We start from the raw sequence: 19,821 nt of genomic DNA, 5'->3' as shown, positions 1-19,821 counted from the left end.
ATTGGTCATTTGCCTTTTCAGCCTCCTTCAACAAGATCATCGCTGATCTTACATCTGCACATAGACATAATTAATAGCTCTATTTTCCAAGTTCAAGTTTATTATTGTCAGTGGCATACACACATGTGGTATAAATGCCATGGAAAAATAGCTTTTTGCACCTGCAGCACTATACATTACAAGACAAAGATAAATATATAAAATTGCATTAATATAAATTATACATTACACATTACTTACATGAATCTGTGAATTTATTGATCTCCATTTTGAATATACTCATCAACTCAACATTCGCAACATAAGCAACTAGTATGTCTTAAGTAGGAACTCTCTTCCTAGTACCAAATAGAATCATTTTTCATAATTAAATGTATTACCTGGACCACAGGGTGACCACCATTTGGAGCCTTAACTGCCCCGCGGCTTCCTTCTGTTTCATAGTGAGCTCGGTGGTGAGGTTTAGGCTGTATCTCGATCTGCAATTCATACTGTCCTGATAGACTTGGCAGTTGCCACTCCAGAGGTGGCAGAGAAGGAATGCTGTAAAATAGGACATCATTTTTGTAATTACTTGCATCAACAAACAAAAGCATGTTCACGTATTTGGAACTTATGGATTAAGTTGTTCTAGGTTCATGTTTTGATCTCATCCTTTCTTTTGTGGGCACATGGCCAAGTGGTTAAGACGTTCGTCTAGTTATCTCAAGGTAGCTAGTTCGAGCCTCAGCTGTGGCAGCGTGCTTGTGTCCTTGAGCAAGGCACTTAACCACACATTGCTCTAGTCTGTGCAAGGAGTGGCGCCCCACATAGACTTCCAATCTGTGCCTTGTAAGGCATGAAAATGCCCACGCAGGCCTCCCATGGTCTGAGTCGATGTTACCTCCCCCACCCGCTTTCTTTTGACATTACATTATAACCCTTCTGCTGTGAGTTATTTTCATGGGCACCTTTTCCTAAAGGAAGAACCTTGTCTTCAATTGCTGTTTCCTTTTAACAACCAATGAACAACGTACATCTTGACCCTGGTGAGTTCAGGTGATACTGGGTCTTCATGACAGTTAGTCAGTATGTAATATGATATTAAAATAGCAGCTTCCATTTATGGATTAACTTTCATGATTTCAGATCATTGCTAAATATGTTACAATTAGTGATGTATTTTGAAAATGTAGCAATTGATATAGCATAAAGACACATGAGAACCTGTTTGTGTAGAATGCAATTGATTACAGTTAACCATTTGTTACACAAAAACTTGACTGAATGTGTACAGTACATCAGATACAAGAAATATAATGAAATAAAAGTTGTTTTTCGCATTCTAGTAGTAACAAAAGCAAAGTTTAAATTCATTATAATTGTAATGAAATCCTAGCCTCGCCTTTCCTTTAATTTTCACGCATGCCCAATATAAAGTCAATCACAGAAAGCTGTGATAGTATTCATACTATGCCTACAATGAAAATAGTATATACTGTATACTGAAGACAATATCAGTTAATAATTCCAGCAGTAAAATATAACTCACATATAACATGAACAGGTAAACTAAATTGCCAATGAGACTGATAATATAACAAAGCAGTAATGAAAATTATGCAAACTATTCTCATCATCCAAATCTTGTTTACAGTTCTTTATAATCTTCCTGTAATCATATTAAATAATTGAATGAGATTTATTATGCTTTTCCAGATGTTAACCACTCTCATAATTAGCTAACTGGTCCATTTTACAAAATATAATTTTATAAATTCAAGTAATTTGCCACTTCTCAACAATGGATATCCTTACAAGATTCTTCTGGCTGTATTGGTAACAAAGGGTGTAATTCAGAATGGCAGAATGGAGGCTAGCATCAGTACATTTCTGAATGTTGTCACGCTGGAATGGGTTCAGAAGTTAGGAATATCATTATGAGAATCCCTGTGCTTATAATCAACCAAATCCATAGCATCACTCTCAGTTCCTAACCACCCACTCCAAAAACAGGAGAGATACCTATCATTCATCATCCTTCTGACACTGGAGACTCTGGAGTCTCAAAATTAAAGGCAATTTTGGTTGTCAATAGAGCAAAATGGGTTCCATTTCAGTTCATTGAAATGTTCTTTAAAAGCTTCATAAGCATTCTAAAATTCTTACATCTATTTGCTACCTAAATCATATCATACTGGTTTCACACTGCAGTATCCTAAAGTGAACTGCATCCAGTCTGTGTTAGATTTTGGTAGGAAAATAATTTGGTGATAAAATATCTCACTTTTTGTGTACATTATATCATCATATATTGCATTAATGCTTTTTTATCCACTGGACTGTTTCCTGTTTTACAATTTGTCATTTCTTTTCAAATACATGAATGCAAATGCAACACTGTTTGACTCAACTACAAACAAATCTCAAACAATCCTATCTCTTGATCTAATAAGACAAAGCTACCATTCCTTCTGGTCTGTGAAGCCCTGTCAAAGTATCATCATTGTGATCACAGAATTTTTAAATGACTTTTAAACCTTTGGAAGAGTGATTGGAACCTCTTTCTAATTCTTTCTTCACAGTAGTTTTACATCCAATTCCTTTTGAAGGTTACTATTTAATCTGTTTCCTCCAATTTTTCAGACAATGTGTTTCAGAATGAACAACTACCTGAATAAATATATTTTCTTTGCATTACCTTTTATTCTTTTGACAATTGTCTCCAGTTGTCCTTGGATGAAACCTTTCTGCTACTGGAAACAGTTTTTCTTATTTACTCTTCTAAAACCTTTCAGGAAATCACTACTTAAATGTTTCTGTTATACCAAGAGCACCAATAGTTCTGCAGTATATCAGCAAACTGGAGTCCTTGACATCATTTCAGTAAAATATAATTTGCAGAAAACATCTGTTAATATTCCTTAAAAAAAACACCCCAGTGTTATCTAAGCAGTGTAAACACTAACACAGCCAAGCTACAAGCAGCAAGCTCCTGCAAACACACAAAGAAATTAGATTTTTGGTATTGGTTGAATGCTAAATGTTAGTTAGGGCGCTCCAAAGTTTGTCCTGCTCTGCCCTGAGCAGTATCATGCAATGTATTACATCAGCCCAGGAAAGCAGATAGATTTTGGATTAAAGTTACACCTGCATGAAGATAATGTAGTATTCTTTTAGTACCTCACTGATTGCAAGATTCAAATAATTGTTCATATCTTTGATGTGGGGTTTGAACCCATGACCTGACTTAGAAATGAAAATTCAACATTAAGCCATAGCTGACTAATATACTAATATAAAATGTGTTTTCCCCATTCCTTCTTCACCTTTCCTGACTATCCCCTCCCTGCTTCCCCTCCCCCGCCCCTTTATCTTTCCCCTTACTGGTTTTTCACCTGGAACCTACCAGCCTTCTCCTTCCCACCCTCCCCCCACCTTCTTTATAGGGCCTCTGTCCCTTCCCTCTACAGTTCCGACGAAGGGTTCCGGCCCGAAACGTCGACTGATCATTTCCATGGATGCTGCCCGACCTGCTGAGTTCCCCCAGCGTGTTGTGAGTGTTGCTTTGAGCCCAGCATCTGCAGAGTATCTTATGTTTAATATACTGTTGCATGGATGGAATATTTTGAAAATAAGTTTGAAGTCTCTCTATACTATTCCATCCTCCTTCAAAGAGAATCCTTAGATTTTAAATATAGCAATTATAACCAACTAACTTCCAAAAAGTCATATAATTTAAATCTTAACAATATTCAAATATTTTTAATCTATTAAATTCTGTAAAATTCAATGAAACATGCAGTCTAAATAGCTTTGGAAAACTAAACCATTGAACTAAGCATTTCACCGTGCCTAAATTATTGCCAAACTTCTAACATTTTACTTTCTGCAGTCAGTATAAGAAGAAAAATATTAACCTATAATGGTAACTGTGGATTAGTACTCTGCCACCAAATCAAGACACGGATTATTAAGGTTAGTGCAATAAATCACACTTCAATCTTTTCATCATTATGTACTGAACTTGATGTCATGACCTGGTTCCCAAAGGGATGATGTGTTAAAGTGTTCAATTTAATGAATTTGTCAGTGCAAAGCCCTTGAGGAAATCAGCTGGCTACAATGAGCCAAGATGTGCTTTCATTGATATATTACTGGTCAAGATTGTAAAAATAACACTAATATTGGATGAGGAAGTCCTTAATTTCATTACTTTAACCACATATACCAGCAAAATTTAAATCCATATTCCCCCACACATCTCCATTTTTAAATTCTGAGTCTTTTTCTTCAATTTGTTGTGTTTTTGCTTTTGCTATCAATGCACTTTCTAATTTCTAATGTCTGCATTAACTGAATCAGTAAATTAGCTGAAGAGATATTGTGATAAGATTGCAATGAAGGATCAAAGAAATAGTTGTTAGGGGTTTAGCTGAAGCCAAAGTGAAATAATCCTTCCTGTCTGATTTTGAATGAAAATGAATCAACACTCACCTGCATGTAGGTTTGGGTTTTGTCCACTGGAAAGGATGAGGAGGCATCAGTAGAAGTGGGTCAACTCCATAAATATCTTTCTTCAAATCTTGACAAGACCCTGAAAACTCAGCGTAATTCAGCGTGGTAAAACCGGCAGGTTTTTCTCCTTTACACATGTCAGTTTTCAGGGAGGATGGCGGAGTCAGATCCATGATACGAGCCTTTATCGGATGCATTTCGACCAACTCATTGTTGGAATCGGTGGTGAGTGTGCTCATTGCATCTGCAAGACTTGCAGAATTTGCAAATTGGTGCAAACCGGGTTCATCTCTGGCAATGACTCTTGGTGAAGCCTGCGGAGAAGGAGTTCTGGAGCGGTCACAGGAATATCTTCTTTTTCCACAAGGTGATGATGATCTTGAAGAAGGCCGGGGCATGGGGGATGGTGATCGTGCATTCTGCCAGTTTTCATTATGAGCTGAAGGAGAATTGACAGGAGATGTTCTTGGAGAATGGTGGATACCCTGACCTTGATATTCTTCTGCACCATTTTTTGGGGAGACACATGGAGATGTTATTGGTGAGGTCTGAGGTGAGATGCCATAATGGGAACTTGACTCATGAGACACAACTGATTGCCAGCTTGTTGATGAGGCACTACTAGCTGGACTGTTTGGGTCCCTATATACAATGTTTTCAGAACCTGGCACAGGTAAGGTGACTCTTGGAACTGCTGTGGGAGAATGATATGATTGCTCACCACAGCTGGTTACATGTGGGGTTACATGAAACAATCCAGGTGATGGTGTGATCTCAATTCTTGGGCTTTCTACACCAGATGATGCATTTGGCTTTGCAACTTCCAAGTAGTACTTGAACTCCCTGTTGTCCACTTGGCCATATTCACTCATGTGTTCTCCAGCCAACACTGTAGATACCATTGAGCTACACGATTGAGATCCATAGTGGGAGACATCCATAGTTGGGAAACCAATCCCAGTAGGAGGAACAATGCCCTTGTGAGAAGCAGCAACATTTTCTGCCTCTGAAAGAAAGAAATACCAGGTTATTATTACACAAGTTTATGACATTGTAATTGGCAAACAGATGCTGGTAACTATATTTTACTGCCTTTCAAATAACCTCATGATATTCTTAAGCCTCAGCTGGTAAAAATAAACTGATAATAAAATCTCTAATTTGCCTCTAGTTCGGATTGAAATTATACATGGGCTAGAAAGAAATTTAATAAGGAAACAAGGTACAAACAAAAATATTTTTTATATCTCCAACAGATAAATCTGACTAAGTTTAAAGACACACGGCTATATTGTCCATTTCTTCATTCAAAGTTGCAAACCTTTGCTCTGGCAGAATATCTGTACTGCAAGAAAATCTTTCTTAAAATATATAATATATGGAATACTATCAACAGAATGGAAACTGATCTGATGCCATCTTTGTGTATTTAACCCTCCCATTTATAATATTCTGTATGATTCATCTCCAGTTTTCAATGTATCATGTTTGCTGATGTATAGAACAGGTTTTTTTTTAACTGAGATTGAATGGGGACAGGTACATAATTAGATTCAATAACCCTTCAGGAAATGGCTGAGGAATGTGATGTTGTCAATTCAGTAACATACAAATATTTCTCACTGCTCACTTCCTTGTTTATGCCATCCAGATACAATGTTATTGGCTGCATGCTTCATAAGTACCTGTTAAAATTGGCCAGCACTTCTTAAAGGGGAAATGAAAAACAAAAAAAAGAACTGAACAGGCAAAATCCACAAAGAAAGAAATGGTCATCATTTGATGTTAATCACTTTTCATCAGAACTAGAAAAGTGAGAAAACAAATGTTTATGCAGCTGCTGAAAGTGGAAGGGGTAGAGAGAACAGAGAGAACATCTGTGAAAGGATACAGATCAGACTTTTCCACTCCTTCCTCTTTCTGCAACTTATAACATAGTTATCTAGTCACTTCCCCAGTTCTAATGAATGGTGATTGACTTGAAAGGTTGACTCATGCCATGAATTGTGCCTGGCAAATTCAGATTTTTCTACATTTTCTCTTTTTGTTTTGGATTTATGACATCTGAAACATTTTTGATCCTTTTATATGGACCAGATGGAGCTGGAACTAGTGAAGCTGAAACTGACCTGGAAAATGGAGAGATTGGTATAGCTTAGGACAAGGAAATTTTGACTGTTTCAGACTGGAAATCTGGTGGAGGAGATGTCTTTAACTACAGGTGGCCAAAAATTCCTAAAAACATGTTAACGTGGCACTCTTAAGCACATGGCCGTAGAATTCAAAGCCAGAAGTCAGAGCTATGAAACTAGATACATTGTTGCAGTAAGTTCAATGACTGGCCTCACAGATGTGGTCAAGAGCTGTGAATGCACTTTCAAATGCAGCATCCCGGCAACCACAACAGTACTGTTGGGAGATCTCAATGCAATATATCCTTATCATTCATCTACCAATTGTTCACAAGCTGTATCTAAAAGCCATATGTTGCAATGCAGCCTTGCCAGTATTGCACTACTGTCAGATCCACAGGAACTAATTGGTGGCCCTTGACTGAAAGAAGGTCAGAACTGCTTCAATTGCTAAATCAAACCTATTATTCACACAGTTATCCCCAAAGAACAGCCTATTTAGCCAAACCACAATTGCTGTAACCAGGTCTTCTCCCTCACAGTCTACATCAATGCTGCATTCCATGAGAAGCACATGATTGGTGTAGCCTTTGCCAAAGTATCATCAGCCTAGGATGGAGGCTGTATCTGAAACATACAGGGACGAACCCATTTTCCTAAAACCACAGCTAATATAGACGATAGTTCCACATGCACATGTGTGATAAAGTCAGAAGGAGTTTAGTTCAATAATAGACTGCCATATTTGGAAAAAAAACTACATAATGAAGAAATAAGATTTTTGCAAGGTTTATCAACTGACTTCAGGGCTCACATTTGCAATTCTCAATGCCTACACATACAATATGTCACCAATGGAGTCATACAAATTTGGATATACAGTTGGACCTACAAAAATAGCTACCACAAACACATTGAATCCATCCTAAACAAGAACTTCGAGATACTAGTAAAATATCACTAGATTTGGAAGCTCAAACCAAATCTTCAGAAATGAGTAGTGATTTTTGCTTTCATTTTGAAAACTTTAATAATGGAATTGCCAACAAAATATGACACTTGGATACCCAGATCAGTAGGAAAGTGGAAATATAGGCTACAAAGGGTTAAATGTATATGTTATGTGAGTGGGTAAAGATCTCACAGCATTGGAAAATATAAAATGGCCAACTTGGTAGGTAAAATTTAAAAAAAAATCTTATTATCCAAATGTCAAGAAATTGCAAGCATCTGAGATTAAGCGTTCTAGCATCATAAGAGAACAACTGATCAAGTTGTCACATAATCTAGTCCTCTTTACCAGCATTTCACCCATATCCTTCTGAAGCTTTCCTTTCCATCTACCTGCTAAAATATCTTTTAAGTGTTGTAATTGTACATGCCTCTGTCCCTTTTTCCAGCAACTCATCCCAAGGATCCACCACCCTCTGTCTGAAAAGTTATACTTCAGATCCCCTTTAAATCTTTCTCCAACATTAAACTGTGCTCTAGTTTTAGACTCATCTACTCTGGGAAAATAACTACGACTATCTACCACAGCCTTTCTCAACCTTCTTACCCTGAAGAAACCCTTGAAATAACTTTCAGGTCTCAGGGAACCCCTGCATAAAAATGATTATATCTACAGTTCGCTATGTTAGCGTGATCAGTAAGTTGTAGACATATTAATCCAACAATAATTGTCCATGCTCTTTCAAGTAGAGAATTAATTTTTAGCCAAACTTTCTTGAAAACAGGATAGTTAAGCTTACCTTGTCATTCTTGAAATTAATCTCTTTCTTTCCCTTTCATAAATTTTAAAAACTCATAAGGTAAACATAATAAATTTCTGCTAAATAACTGTCTTAAGCTAAAATGAGATTTAATTATTCTAAAGATCGGCACGGTAGATTTAATTTAAATAAAGGTTGTAAATTGATTTTAATTAATGCTATTTACAGCATGAAGATTTATTGATAATGTTAAAAAGTAAAATTACTAAAAACCATAAACCAAAGCAATATGAATAAAAATACAGCCTAAGACACAATTTTATATAAGACTTTGAAAAAAATATTTTCTTACTAAGTGACATGATCAGGCTCAGATAGCCTAGCATGTGAAATCTGTGCTTGTTTTTTGCTGCATAAATATTGATTTCTGGTTCAAACATGAGATAAACACACATGGATTTCACCTTCAACTGAAATGACACGGCTTCTATCCTTGCTCTTGATGCTTGTTAAACAAGAAGAAACTTGCTCACACATGTAAGAGGTTGAAAACTACAGTAAAATGTTCATTGCTTTCCTATGAATGGCAGGACAGTCTTCTTTCACAGAAATCCAGAACTTATCTAGAGCAGCTCAGTAAATCTCATCTCAAGTGTATGATCAGATTCTATCCTATATATGCCCCTCATGACTTTATAAACTAATTAAAGGTCACTCCTCTACCATACACTATGATAGCCTAGTCCTTCAGAATATCCAATAACTGAGAAAAATACACATACCAATATTCACCGGAAGCTTGCCAACATTCCCTGCCATAGTCTGAAGTCATGTTAGCCCATTTGGATTTGCAAACCTTAGCTTAATATCCTGTGCCCTGATGTGCTTGGAGGGCTGAACAGGTCACAAGAGGAAACCACATGAAAGGTTAGATAAGTAAGAACTCTGATATTACCCTCCAACCTAGGTAAAGGTCATTGTTAAATCACATCCATGCTAGTTGCTGAAGATGCAGACAGCTGATGTACAAACAGAATCTCACCATTCTATGTGATTATATGGTCAGGAAGAGATTATGAATTACATAACAAGCCAATGTGCAATTCATAAAAGCAATATCATATGATACACCCTGAGATGGAATTTTTTGATTTCAACATCCAAGCATACAGTGATGCGTTACTGTTCTACAGCCACATCAAAGTAGGGCAAAGGGTTGCTGATTGGGGAACTGGGATTATGATCACTGGAATTTTATGGATGAATTATAAAAACAAATTGAGCCAAAGGAAATGACTTTATTACCACCTCGCCTCTTCTTCCTCTAGATGTTTCCTCTCACTCTGCTGTTACCCACACACCAGCTGGTTACTGTTTTATTGATATCAAAGGGTCAAGATAGCAATGTGGTGCAGCAGGCAGCAGACTACCACGGAGAATGGCATTGCACCATTGAAGACTGAAGCCCTTCTTTTGTGTGGTTTAGGAAGTGGTCTACTTTGTCTTACTGTACATGATAGCATGTCTATTCTTCTGTGCTTCCTATCCAAATCCATAGGCAGTGCAATATACTCATCAGCCAACTCTGCAAATCCGTAATCCCCTTTGGTTTGTCATGGTGCTTAAATAGAGCTGGCAAACTGTATTACTGCTGAACAAAATCATCATAAAAACAGTAAAATTATGGAGCATGATTCAATGCCTATGGTCACAGTTCAGCCTGACCTTGGGGGAACCCTGTTCAGTTGCAGAGTGGGGCAGAGTTCTCAAGTGGTGATAATACTATACAAGTGCTCACAATGGCATCATAGATTATGGGGAACCCTACCATCTTTGTAAAGTCGTAAACTCTTCCCTTCAACTAGTGTCCAGCATGACAGAATGGAATGTGGTCAGCTATCACTTAAAGAATGCTGCGAGTCTGTTGTTGTGCAAAGTGATCTTGGTTCTACTGGCTGGAGAAGTTAGCTGTGCTCAGCTAATAAAAAGAAATATTGTTGTTCTCTTAAGATCTGTTTTACCTGGAATGGAGTGGACATTAGCCATTTCTATGTTGTACTTCATCACTCTGGAAATTCAGCTGGATATTTCAGAACACTAGTTTCATTTCCAGTCCTGATGAAGGGTCTCAGCCGGAAACGTCAACTGTTTAATCTTTTCCATAGATGCTGCCTGGACTACTGAGTTCCTCTAGCATTTTGTGTATTGCTTCGATTTCAAGTATCTGTAGATGTTCTTGTGTTTGTGATTATACTAGTTAACCTAAAATGATTGACAGAATTTCCTCATCCGATGGTGTCATTTCCCATTTAACATTCCTTTTGGAGCATTGTGCGTAACTGAGGCTAAGTTGCCCTTGGAACAACCATTGCCAGTATTGCATGAACAAGTTTAACTTCATAGGGCAGTGCTTGGATTGAATCTTCTGTCCTTACAAAGCTCATTGCCTTCTTTCTTTTTGACCTTCCCCTACAGTGCACCAAATTCCAACTCTCTTCATCTCATCCATTGGTGTTTGTTGTGACCTTCCCAAGTTTAAGACTCCCAACTTCTGATGTTCCTGAGTCCACAATCACAAAGGCACCCCTGTTTCTCCAATACTCTCCCAAACTTTCCCGGCAGACCCTGATCTCTCTGCCTTCTGTGGCCAAGATCCTAATTGCCCATCTCCAGGGTTCTCAACTTTTCACATCACACCCACACCCCACCAACCTCAAGGCCTAGATGACCCATTTCATAGCCACTCTGACTACAATCAAATCTAGTCCAAACCCCCTAGGTGTGTGCACTAGAATTTCTGGGAACAACTGTGAACTGGCCTGAAGAAAGAAGAAAGATTCAAGTTTCAAATTTCTAATGGATTTAGTGATGTCAGGTATGTTGGCAGACTGAACACAAAGAGTAGGGATTAACGGGTCCTTTTCAGAATAGCAGGCAGTGACTAGTGGGGTACTGCAAGGCTCTGTCTTGGGACCGCAGCTATTTACAATATACATTAATGATTTAGATGAAGGGATCAAAAGTAACATTAGCAAATTTGCAGATGACACAAAGCTGGGTGACAGTGTGAAATGTGAGGAGGATGTTATGAGAATGCAGGGTGACTTGGACAGGTTGGGTGAGTGAGCAGATGCATGGCAGATGCAGTTTAATGTGGATAAATGTGAGGTTATCCACTTTGGTGGCAAGAACAGGAAGGCAGATTACTAACTTAATGGTGTCAAGTTAGGAAAAGGGGAAGTACAACGAGATCTAGGTGTCCTTGTTCATTAGTCAATGAAAGTAAGCACACAGGTACAGCAGGCAGTGAAGAAAGCTAATGGCATGTTGGCCTTCATAACAAGGGGAGTTGAGTATAGGAGCAAAGAGTCCTTCTGCGGTTGTACAAAGCCCTGGTGAGACCCCACCTGGAGTATTGTGTGCAGGTTTGGTCTCCAAATTTGAGGAAGGACATTCTTGCTATGGAGGGAGTGCAGCATAGGTTCACTGGGTTAATTCCAGGGATGGCGGGAATGTCATATGTTGAAGGATTGGAGCGACTGGGCTTGTATACACTGGAATTTAGAACGATGAGAGGGGATCTGATTGAAACATATAAGGTTATTAAGGGATTGGACACGCTAGAGGCAGGAAACATGTTCCCGATGTTGAGGGAGTCCAGAACCAGAGGCCACAGTTTAAGAATAACGGGTAGACCATTTAGAACGGAGTTGAGGAAAAACTTTTTCACACAGAGGGTTGTGGATCTGTGGAATGCTCTGCCTCAAAAGGCAGTGGAGGCCAATTCTCTGGATTCGTTCAAGAAATAGTTAGATAAAGCTCTTAAGGGTAGCGGAGTCAAGGGATATAGGGAGAAGGCAGGAACAGGATACTGATTGTGGATGATCAAGCATGATCACAGTGAATGGCGGTGTTGGCTCGAAGGAATGGCCTACTCCTGCACCTATTGTCTATTGTCTATTGTAATGTTGTAATTGGCCTCACTGTGCTATTGAAACTACCAGTGGAGAGGATCAGGTCAAAAAATTGCAAAAATTTCAGCAGTAAATTTATTATCAAAGTACATATATGTCACCATATGCAACCCCAAGTTTCATCTCTTGCGGGCTTACTCAATACATCCAAAAACCATGAAGAATCCATGAAAGACTGCAACAACCGGGCATACAACCAATATGCAAAAGATGGCAAAATATGCAAATACAAAAAGAAAGGAATAATCACAATAATAAATAAGCAATACCTATCGAGAACATGAGATAATGAGTCCTTGGTAATAAATGAACCTTTGAATCTTTGAAAATGAGTTCATAGACTGTGGGAACCATTACCAATGTCCGTTCAAGGGCATTGACGTTTCCATACCAGGCTGCGATGCTCCTAAAGTCAAATAGCCCATCAGTGCTCAATATCAGGATCACACATTAAGAATCATTCCTCAAGGAGCAGTCTGGACAGCACTCAAGGTAAATATCTCAGCAAGGACGTTCAGTGATGTTAAATATTGGAGGGAAGGAGCAAACTGTCTTTGCTAATTACAAAATAGGACGACAAAGTCTCTCCGTTAGGGAGATATCATGAGACCAAATGAGAGTAAGTTTGCTTGCTTAAGATTACGATCACTTTCAGCAGCATTATGGCTAATATTTTGCTCATGATAATTACTGTTAGCTCTTTTGTTGAATAGCTATCAAACTTGCTTACAAATAAGAACAATGTGTTACAGTAAAATTAATACAGTAATATCCAAAAACAAATTCTGGTTTTAATAGACAATGTAGACAGAAGTTATTTTTGAATGGAAATCCATTCTTTAAAGTAAATGCAGGATCTCAGATATCAATCTTCTATTATAAATGACATGCATTGCTTTTATTTAGACTTAATTTTTAACAATTGTTTTTCAGTCACATCACAGTAATATTCCTTTTGCTTTGTGATGTATTCTTAAACTCTTTTACTGCAAATGTGGGACATTAACAGATCTGTTCCCAAAAGTGAAAACCAATGTTGCTAACCACAAGGCAACCAATGTCTTCTAGCTGTATAATGTATATGTAACCATCAGTGAGGAATTGAACTAAAGACAGCAAATTCTGAAAGGGCTAAAGCTTCACTATGAGTCTGCCATAGTACATCGTGAAAAACTGCCCCATATCTTCTTTCAAACATCATTTTACTAATGATGGCAATCAGCATAGAGGATATAAAGGAAATGGTAGATTAAATAAAAACTTGTGATTACTTGCACCATTGCAGCTCAACATCAGTAAGACAAAGGAGATGTTGATGGACTTTAGGAAGACTAAGCCTGCACTGCTCCCTGTTACTATTGATGGTGAGGACGTAGATGTGGTGAGGACCTACAAGTACTTGGGGGTGCACCTGGATGACAGACTTGAGCAGAGCACCAACACAAAGATTGTATACAAAAAGGGCCAAAGTCACCTCTACGTTCTGAGGAGGCCAAGCTCCTTTGGCATATGCAGACCTCTCCTTCACATATTCTACCAGTCTTTTGTTGCCAGTACAATCTTCTATGCGGAGGTGTGCTGGGACAATGGCATCAACACAGGTTATGCCAACAGGCTCAATAAACTTATTAGTAAGGCTGGCTCTGTTATAGGAGTTAAACTGGACACACTGGAAGCTGTGATAGAACAAAGGATCCTACAGAAAATCCTGGCAATTCTGGACCCTCTGCATGCCACCTTGACTGAACAGAGGTACACTTTTAGTAATAGACTAAGACAACTGTGCTACTCTAAAGAGTGCTAAATGAAGTCATTTTTACTGTCGGCCATTGACTCTATAATGAGTCACCCTATAGCTGGGGAAGTGATGAACCCCTCCCGTTAGACTGTTTGAGGTAACTTTTTTTAATTCTTTCTTATTTCTCTTCTAATACTTGTATATTTGTACATCTACTGTGACACCGTAATTTCCTCTGGGGTCAATAAAGTATCTATCTATCTACTGTTCAATGTCTTTAGGTCACTAGGATACGTACTAAAACTGACATATAGTGTTAAATATATATTTTTTAATTTTATTCAATATCCGGTCTCATTGTTGCTTTCTGTAAGAACAAGTATATGTGTTGAACAAATGTTTTCTAAGATGACAAATTATTTTACAGAGTCTTCTCAAACAAATAGGCAGTTACATTTGAATTTTACTTTTATATCTTTAGATCTTTATATCAGACATTGAAGCAACAAAATATAGTTCTTTAAATATAATGTTTTTTCTACAATCCAAGATAAATAAAGCTTACAAACCTCTTGCGGCGAAGTCCTCATCGTGGCTATTGTCGAAAAGTACCGAGAAATCAAACTCCTCAGGGTCGACCTGTTGGTCTGGGTTATTATAAATGAAGCTCATTTGACACCACCTGCTCGACGCAAGTTATGGCACACTGATTTCACAAAGCTGAAGTATTTACACTTTTCCCCCACGATAAAGAATGAAGAATTTTAGAACGTCAGATTTTATTGCTAATGCACGGCCAAACTGTCAACGAAGGACTAACTGCTTCTGACCCCAAAGCAATAAAAGCCACTACGCATGTGGCAAATTTCAGTTGTGTGTCTTTCCCCAGGTTGCTCAATGACAGAACTATCAAATTGTTAAGTTCAATAATAGCTGCTTCCTGTTACAGTTATTAATGTTCAGGAAATAGGCGTGTTCTTTGAACTCAGACACCCAACTCAGTCCGTGTTAGTGGAACACGCCTCCTAATGACAGGCAGTCGCAGGGGCTCGAATTAAAAATAAACAATACCCAAGCAAGTTTCCACATGTGTATTTGGAAGTTGCATTGCATGGATGGTTTTTAGTGTTGAGAAAGGGACACATAATATATGGGCATAATAATCTGCTTGTCACTGAAATGGCATACGTGAAACTGTAAAATATCACTTGCTTTTCAGAACCAGCCGCAGACCATCAGCTTTGTCTAAATATACCAATGGTAGTTCCTTTTATGATTTTCTTCGGTCTGCTGCACATATATACTGAATGTAATTTGATTAAAGCAACATTTACAGTTATAGTCAGGTGAAAAATACAGAGATTTTTATCTTAAGAACTGAACTTTAGTTCAATATCTTTTAACCGATGAAATATTCCTCAGAAACTAGAATAGCTTTCTACCTGAAAAACAGTTCAGTACAGTCCTAGGGAACAAACATTTCCATTGAACTGAAAAGCACTCTTACTGAATAGCTGACCTGCACCCAAGACTTTAGACATTTCTAGCATCTAATTTTTGCTGCTCCATGCTCTTTTCTAAGGCCTGCTTTGGCTGATTGTCAGGCACAGACTGATTTGGTTTACTCTGGGACTGCAGTGTTAGAGCAAGCATCAGAGCACAGCATTTTAAGAAGGGGGTTGGGGGGAGTTTCAATTCTGATTAGAAGGGAGACGTGGGTCAGCAGAATCAGTGTGGGGTAGGAAAGAAAATGTAAGAGATTGGATCAATACAGGATGTGTGGCATTTGGGACCTGAGACTCGGTGATTGTAGGGCTAGGGTTTACTGTGAATGCCAGCAAGAAAATGAATCTCAGGGTACTATCTCATAGAATTTTTTGAGGATGTAACTAGTAGAGTGGATAGGGGAGAACCAGTGGATGTGGTATATTTGGATTTTCAAAAGGCTTTTGACAAGGTCCCACACAGGAGATTAGTGTGCAAACTTAAAGCACACGGTATTGGGGGTAAGGTATTGATGTGGATAGAGAATTGGTTGGCAGACAGGAAGCAAAGAGTGGGAATAAACGGGACCTTTTCAGAATGGCAGGCAGTGACTAGTGGGGCACCGCAAGGCTCAGTGCTGGGACCCCAGTTGTTTACAATATATATTAATGACTTGGATGAGGGAATTAAATGCAGCATCTCCAAGTTTGCGGATGACACAAAGCTGGGTGGCAGTGTTAGCTGTGAGGAGGATGCTAAGAGGATGCAGGGTGACTTGGATAGGTCAGGTGAGTGGGCAAATTCATGGCAGATGCAATTTAATGTGGATAAGTATGAGGTTATCCACTTTGGTGGCAAAAACAGGAAAACAGATTATTATTTGTATGGTGGCCGACTAGGAAAAGGGGAGGTGCAACGAGACCTGGATGTCATTATACACCAGTCATTGAAAGTGGGCATGCAGGTACAGCAGGCGGTGAAAAAGGCGAATGGTATGCTGGCATTCATAGCCAGAGGATTCGAGTACAGGAGCAGGGAGGTACTACTGCAGTTGTACAAGGCCTTGGTGAGACCAGACCTGGAGTATTGTGTGCAGTTTTGGTCCCCTAATCTGAGGAAAGACATCCTTGCCATAGAGGGAGTACAAAGAAGGTTCACCAGATTGATCTCTGGGATGGCAGGACTTTCATATGATGAAAGACTGGATCCACTAGGCTTATATTCATTGGAATTTAGAAGATTGAGGGGGGATCTTATTGAAACGTATAAAATCCTAAAGGGATTGGACAGGCTAGATGCAGGAAGATTGTTCTTGATGTTGGGGAAGTCCAGAACGAGGGGTCACAGATTGAGGATAAAGGGGAAGCCTTTTAGGACCAAGATAAGGAGAAACTTCTTCACACAGAGAGTGGTGAATCTGTGGAATTCTCTGCCACAGGAAACAGTTGAGGCCAGTTCATTGGCTATATTTAAGAGGGAGTTAGATATAGCTCTTGTGGCTAAAGGGTTCAGGGGGTATGGAGGGAAGGCTGGTACAGGGTTCTGAGTTGGATGATCAGCCATGATCATACTGAATGGTGGTGCAGGCTCGAAGGGCCGAATGGCCTACTCCTGCACCTATTTTCTATGTTTCTATGTTTCTATATCGTGGCATATGTGTACTTTGATAATAAAGTTACTTTGAACTTTGAAAGGTCTTAATGCATTATGGGGAGGGATGGGCAAAAAGGATTAATTTCCTTGAAAACTATCTTAGTCTAGCAGTGCAGTACTAAAACCAATTGTGGCAGGAGCTCCCATTGATGGACACCTCCAGGATAATACATTTCAAGAGATTCATTTTGGAAGGTGAAATTTGAAGGCAGAATATAGCATTAAATGGCATTAGATGGCACCATGTACAACGCTCCTTTGGTCGACATCCCCTGGCTAGATCGTGGAACTATCTTTTTCACTACTTTTATGTCTTTTACACCTGTTTCTTTTCTTGGATGTGATTCTGGAACTGTTGGGGTGTGTGCTTTGCTGTTTGGAGATCGTTTAGGTGCTTCAACAGCGACTCTGCAGTGACTGCGAGGATTCCAAGAGGCAGAGACAGTGTGCATGAATCTCCTGGTGGACAAGATGCAGGATGGGGCGCAAGCTGATCTTTGACTCCATTTCACCAACAAAAGTTTCCATTGTTCACTAACTAAAGCGACGAGGGCGATTGAAGCATTGAAGCGAGTGCAGAGGGTGATAACTGGCTGCCTGCCTTTTGATCACTCTGCTACGCTACCAGAGAGGGGAGAACCTGCCACAGTAGAGAGTGTTTCCTAGGTGGATGTGAACTTGGGAGTACAATGTCTTTCTTTCAGTCTTATAGTTTTTATATTCTGTATTTTTTTCACCTGAACATCTCGTTTTTTTTGTGCGGGGAGGAAGGATTTGGGGGTTGATGTGCCTGTTCCACTTTTGTTCATGTTTTTTTTGCATGGACGTGGGATTTGGGGGTGATGATCGTGCTGTCTTTCTTTCTTTCTTGTTTTCATGGCTACCCAGAGAATTGAAGAATTTCAGAATTGTATACTTTGATTATAAAATGAACCTTTGAACCTTTAATAGCAGGATTCTTGAAATGGGTGGTGGAACAGAGGGATCTTGGGGTCCACATTCATCATTCTCTCAAAGTTGCTGCACAGGTTGATAGGGTTGTTAAGAAGTTGTATGGTGTGTCGGCCGTCCTTAGTTGGGGGATTGAGTTCAAGAGCCGCGAGGTAATGCTGCAGCTCCATAAAACCCTGGTTCGACTACGTTTGGAATATTGTGCTCAGTTTTGGCTGCCTCATTATAGGAAAGCTTTAAAGAGGGTATAGGGGAAATTCACTAGGATGCTGCCTGGATTAGAGGGCATGTCTTATGAAGATAGGTTGGGCAAGCTAGGGTTTTTCTTGTTGGAGTGAAGGAGGATGAGAGGTGACCTGATAGAGGAGTTCAGGATGATAAGAGGGATAGATAGATGGATAGTCAAAGACTTTCTGTTAGGGTGAAAGTGGCCAACACAAAGGGTCATAATTTTAACGTGACTGGAGGAAAGCATAGAGCGGATATCAGAACACAAGCAAGAGAAAATCGGCAGATGCTGGGAAGATTTAAACTGCCGAAGGGTTTCGGCCCAAAGCATCAGCTATACTTTTTTCCATAGATGCTGCCTGACCTGCTGAATTCCTCTAGCATTTTGTGTGTGTTGGAGGATATCAGAGGTAATTTTTTTACACAGAGAGTTGTGGGTGTGTGGAAATCCCTGCCGGGGTGGTGGTAGAGGCTGATACATTATGTTTATTGAAGAAATTCTTCATAGGTGCACGGACGATAGAAAAATGGAGGGTTATATAGGAGGGAAGTGTTAGGTTGATCTTAGAGTAGGTTAAAAGGTCAGCATAACATCATGGGCCGAATGGACTGTACTGCACTATAATGTTCTATCTTCTACGTTCTAAGTTGCAATGCAAAGCTCCAAAAACAGTGTTGTATAGGAATTGGCATTATTCTGTGATGAAAGGGAGCCTTGCATCAGGAGGAGTTCAGTGAAATTTCTGAAGTGCTGCCACATGACCTGTAAGCACTTGTTTTCCTTCAGGGAAAACATATTTTTAGACGTATAAGACTGAAAATAAATAGCAAGTGAAGGTTTCTGTAAAGTAATTTATATTAAAATATCTTTTAGATTAGATTCATTGAATCACAATATAAAAGCTAAAAAATAGTTAAGCTCATGTTCTTTTGGGGTTAAGGAATCTCCAAGCTGGCCAAGATGGGGTCAGAGCTAATATCTAATACAAAGTTTGTACTACATCATGCAATTATCTACTGCAAGTGCTCAAAGAAAGAGCTCCACCAATGGCAATTTGACAATCATACAACTTCAATGTCGATCATTTTAGCTTACTAAATGCATGGCATCATTCTGAGGCATGGTGGCGCTGCATTTAGTACAGTTGTCTCACTGCTCCAGAGACCCAGTTTTCATCCTGTCCTTGGCTGTTATCTAAGCAGTTGTTGCGTGGGTTTCTCTTGTTTTTGTTTTCTCCCATGTACTGAAGATGAGCTGATTGGTGAGTGGCAGGAAAATTGAGGGAGACGTACATAGTGGAACACAAGAGGAAAACAATATGTAGATGGATGTTTGATAGTGAGCATAGATGTGGTGTGTTAAAGTAGCTGCTTCTGTGCTATATGTATGTGTAAGTCCATCTTGGTAAAGCAGATATAATGCCCACTTGGCAGCTGATTCTGAAGGTGAT

General features: G+C 39.1%; 1 protein-coding gene across 3 annotated transcripts in view; it reads right to left on the bottom strand.

Moving 5' to 3' along the window:
- nfatc2a (nuclear factor of activated T cells 2a) overlaps positions 1-14,975 on the bottom strand; it is a 147,340-nt gene extending 132,365 nt beyond the window's left edge. For all 3 annotated transcript variants that reach the window (XM_072239880.1, XM_072239888.1, XM_072239895.1), the window contains exons 1-3: positions 14,623-14,975; positions 4,477-5,503; positions 381-543 (exon numbers count right to left, since the gene is read on the bottom strand). In XM_072239880.1, the coding sequence (XP_072095981.1) occupies positions 381-543; positions 4,477-5,503; positions 14,623-14,725 (1,293 nt within the window). In that variant the 5' untranslated portion in view covers positions 14,726-14,975. The remainder of the gene's footprint in view (positions 1-380; positions 544-4,476; positions 5,504-14,622) is intronic.
- Between the last annotated feature and the right edge of the window lie 4,846 nt (positions 14,976-19,821).

Source organism: Mobula birostris, chromosome 2, assembly GCF_030028105.1.
Source record: "Mobula birostris isolate sMobBir1 chromosome 2, sMobBir1.hap1, whole genome shotgun sequence".
In the NCBI taxonomy this organism is placed as follows: domain Eukaryota; kingdom Metazoa; phylum Chordata; class Chondrichthyes; order Myliobatiformes; family Myliobatidae; genus Mobula; species Mobula birostris.
Note: the sequence above shows the minus strand (reverse complement) of the source record. Positions and strands in the feature narration are given on the sequence as shown.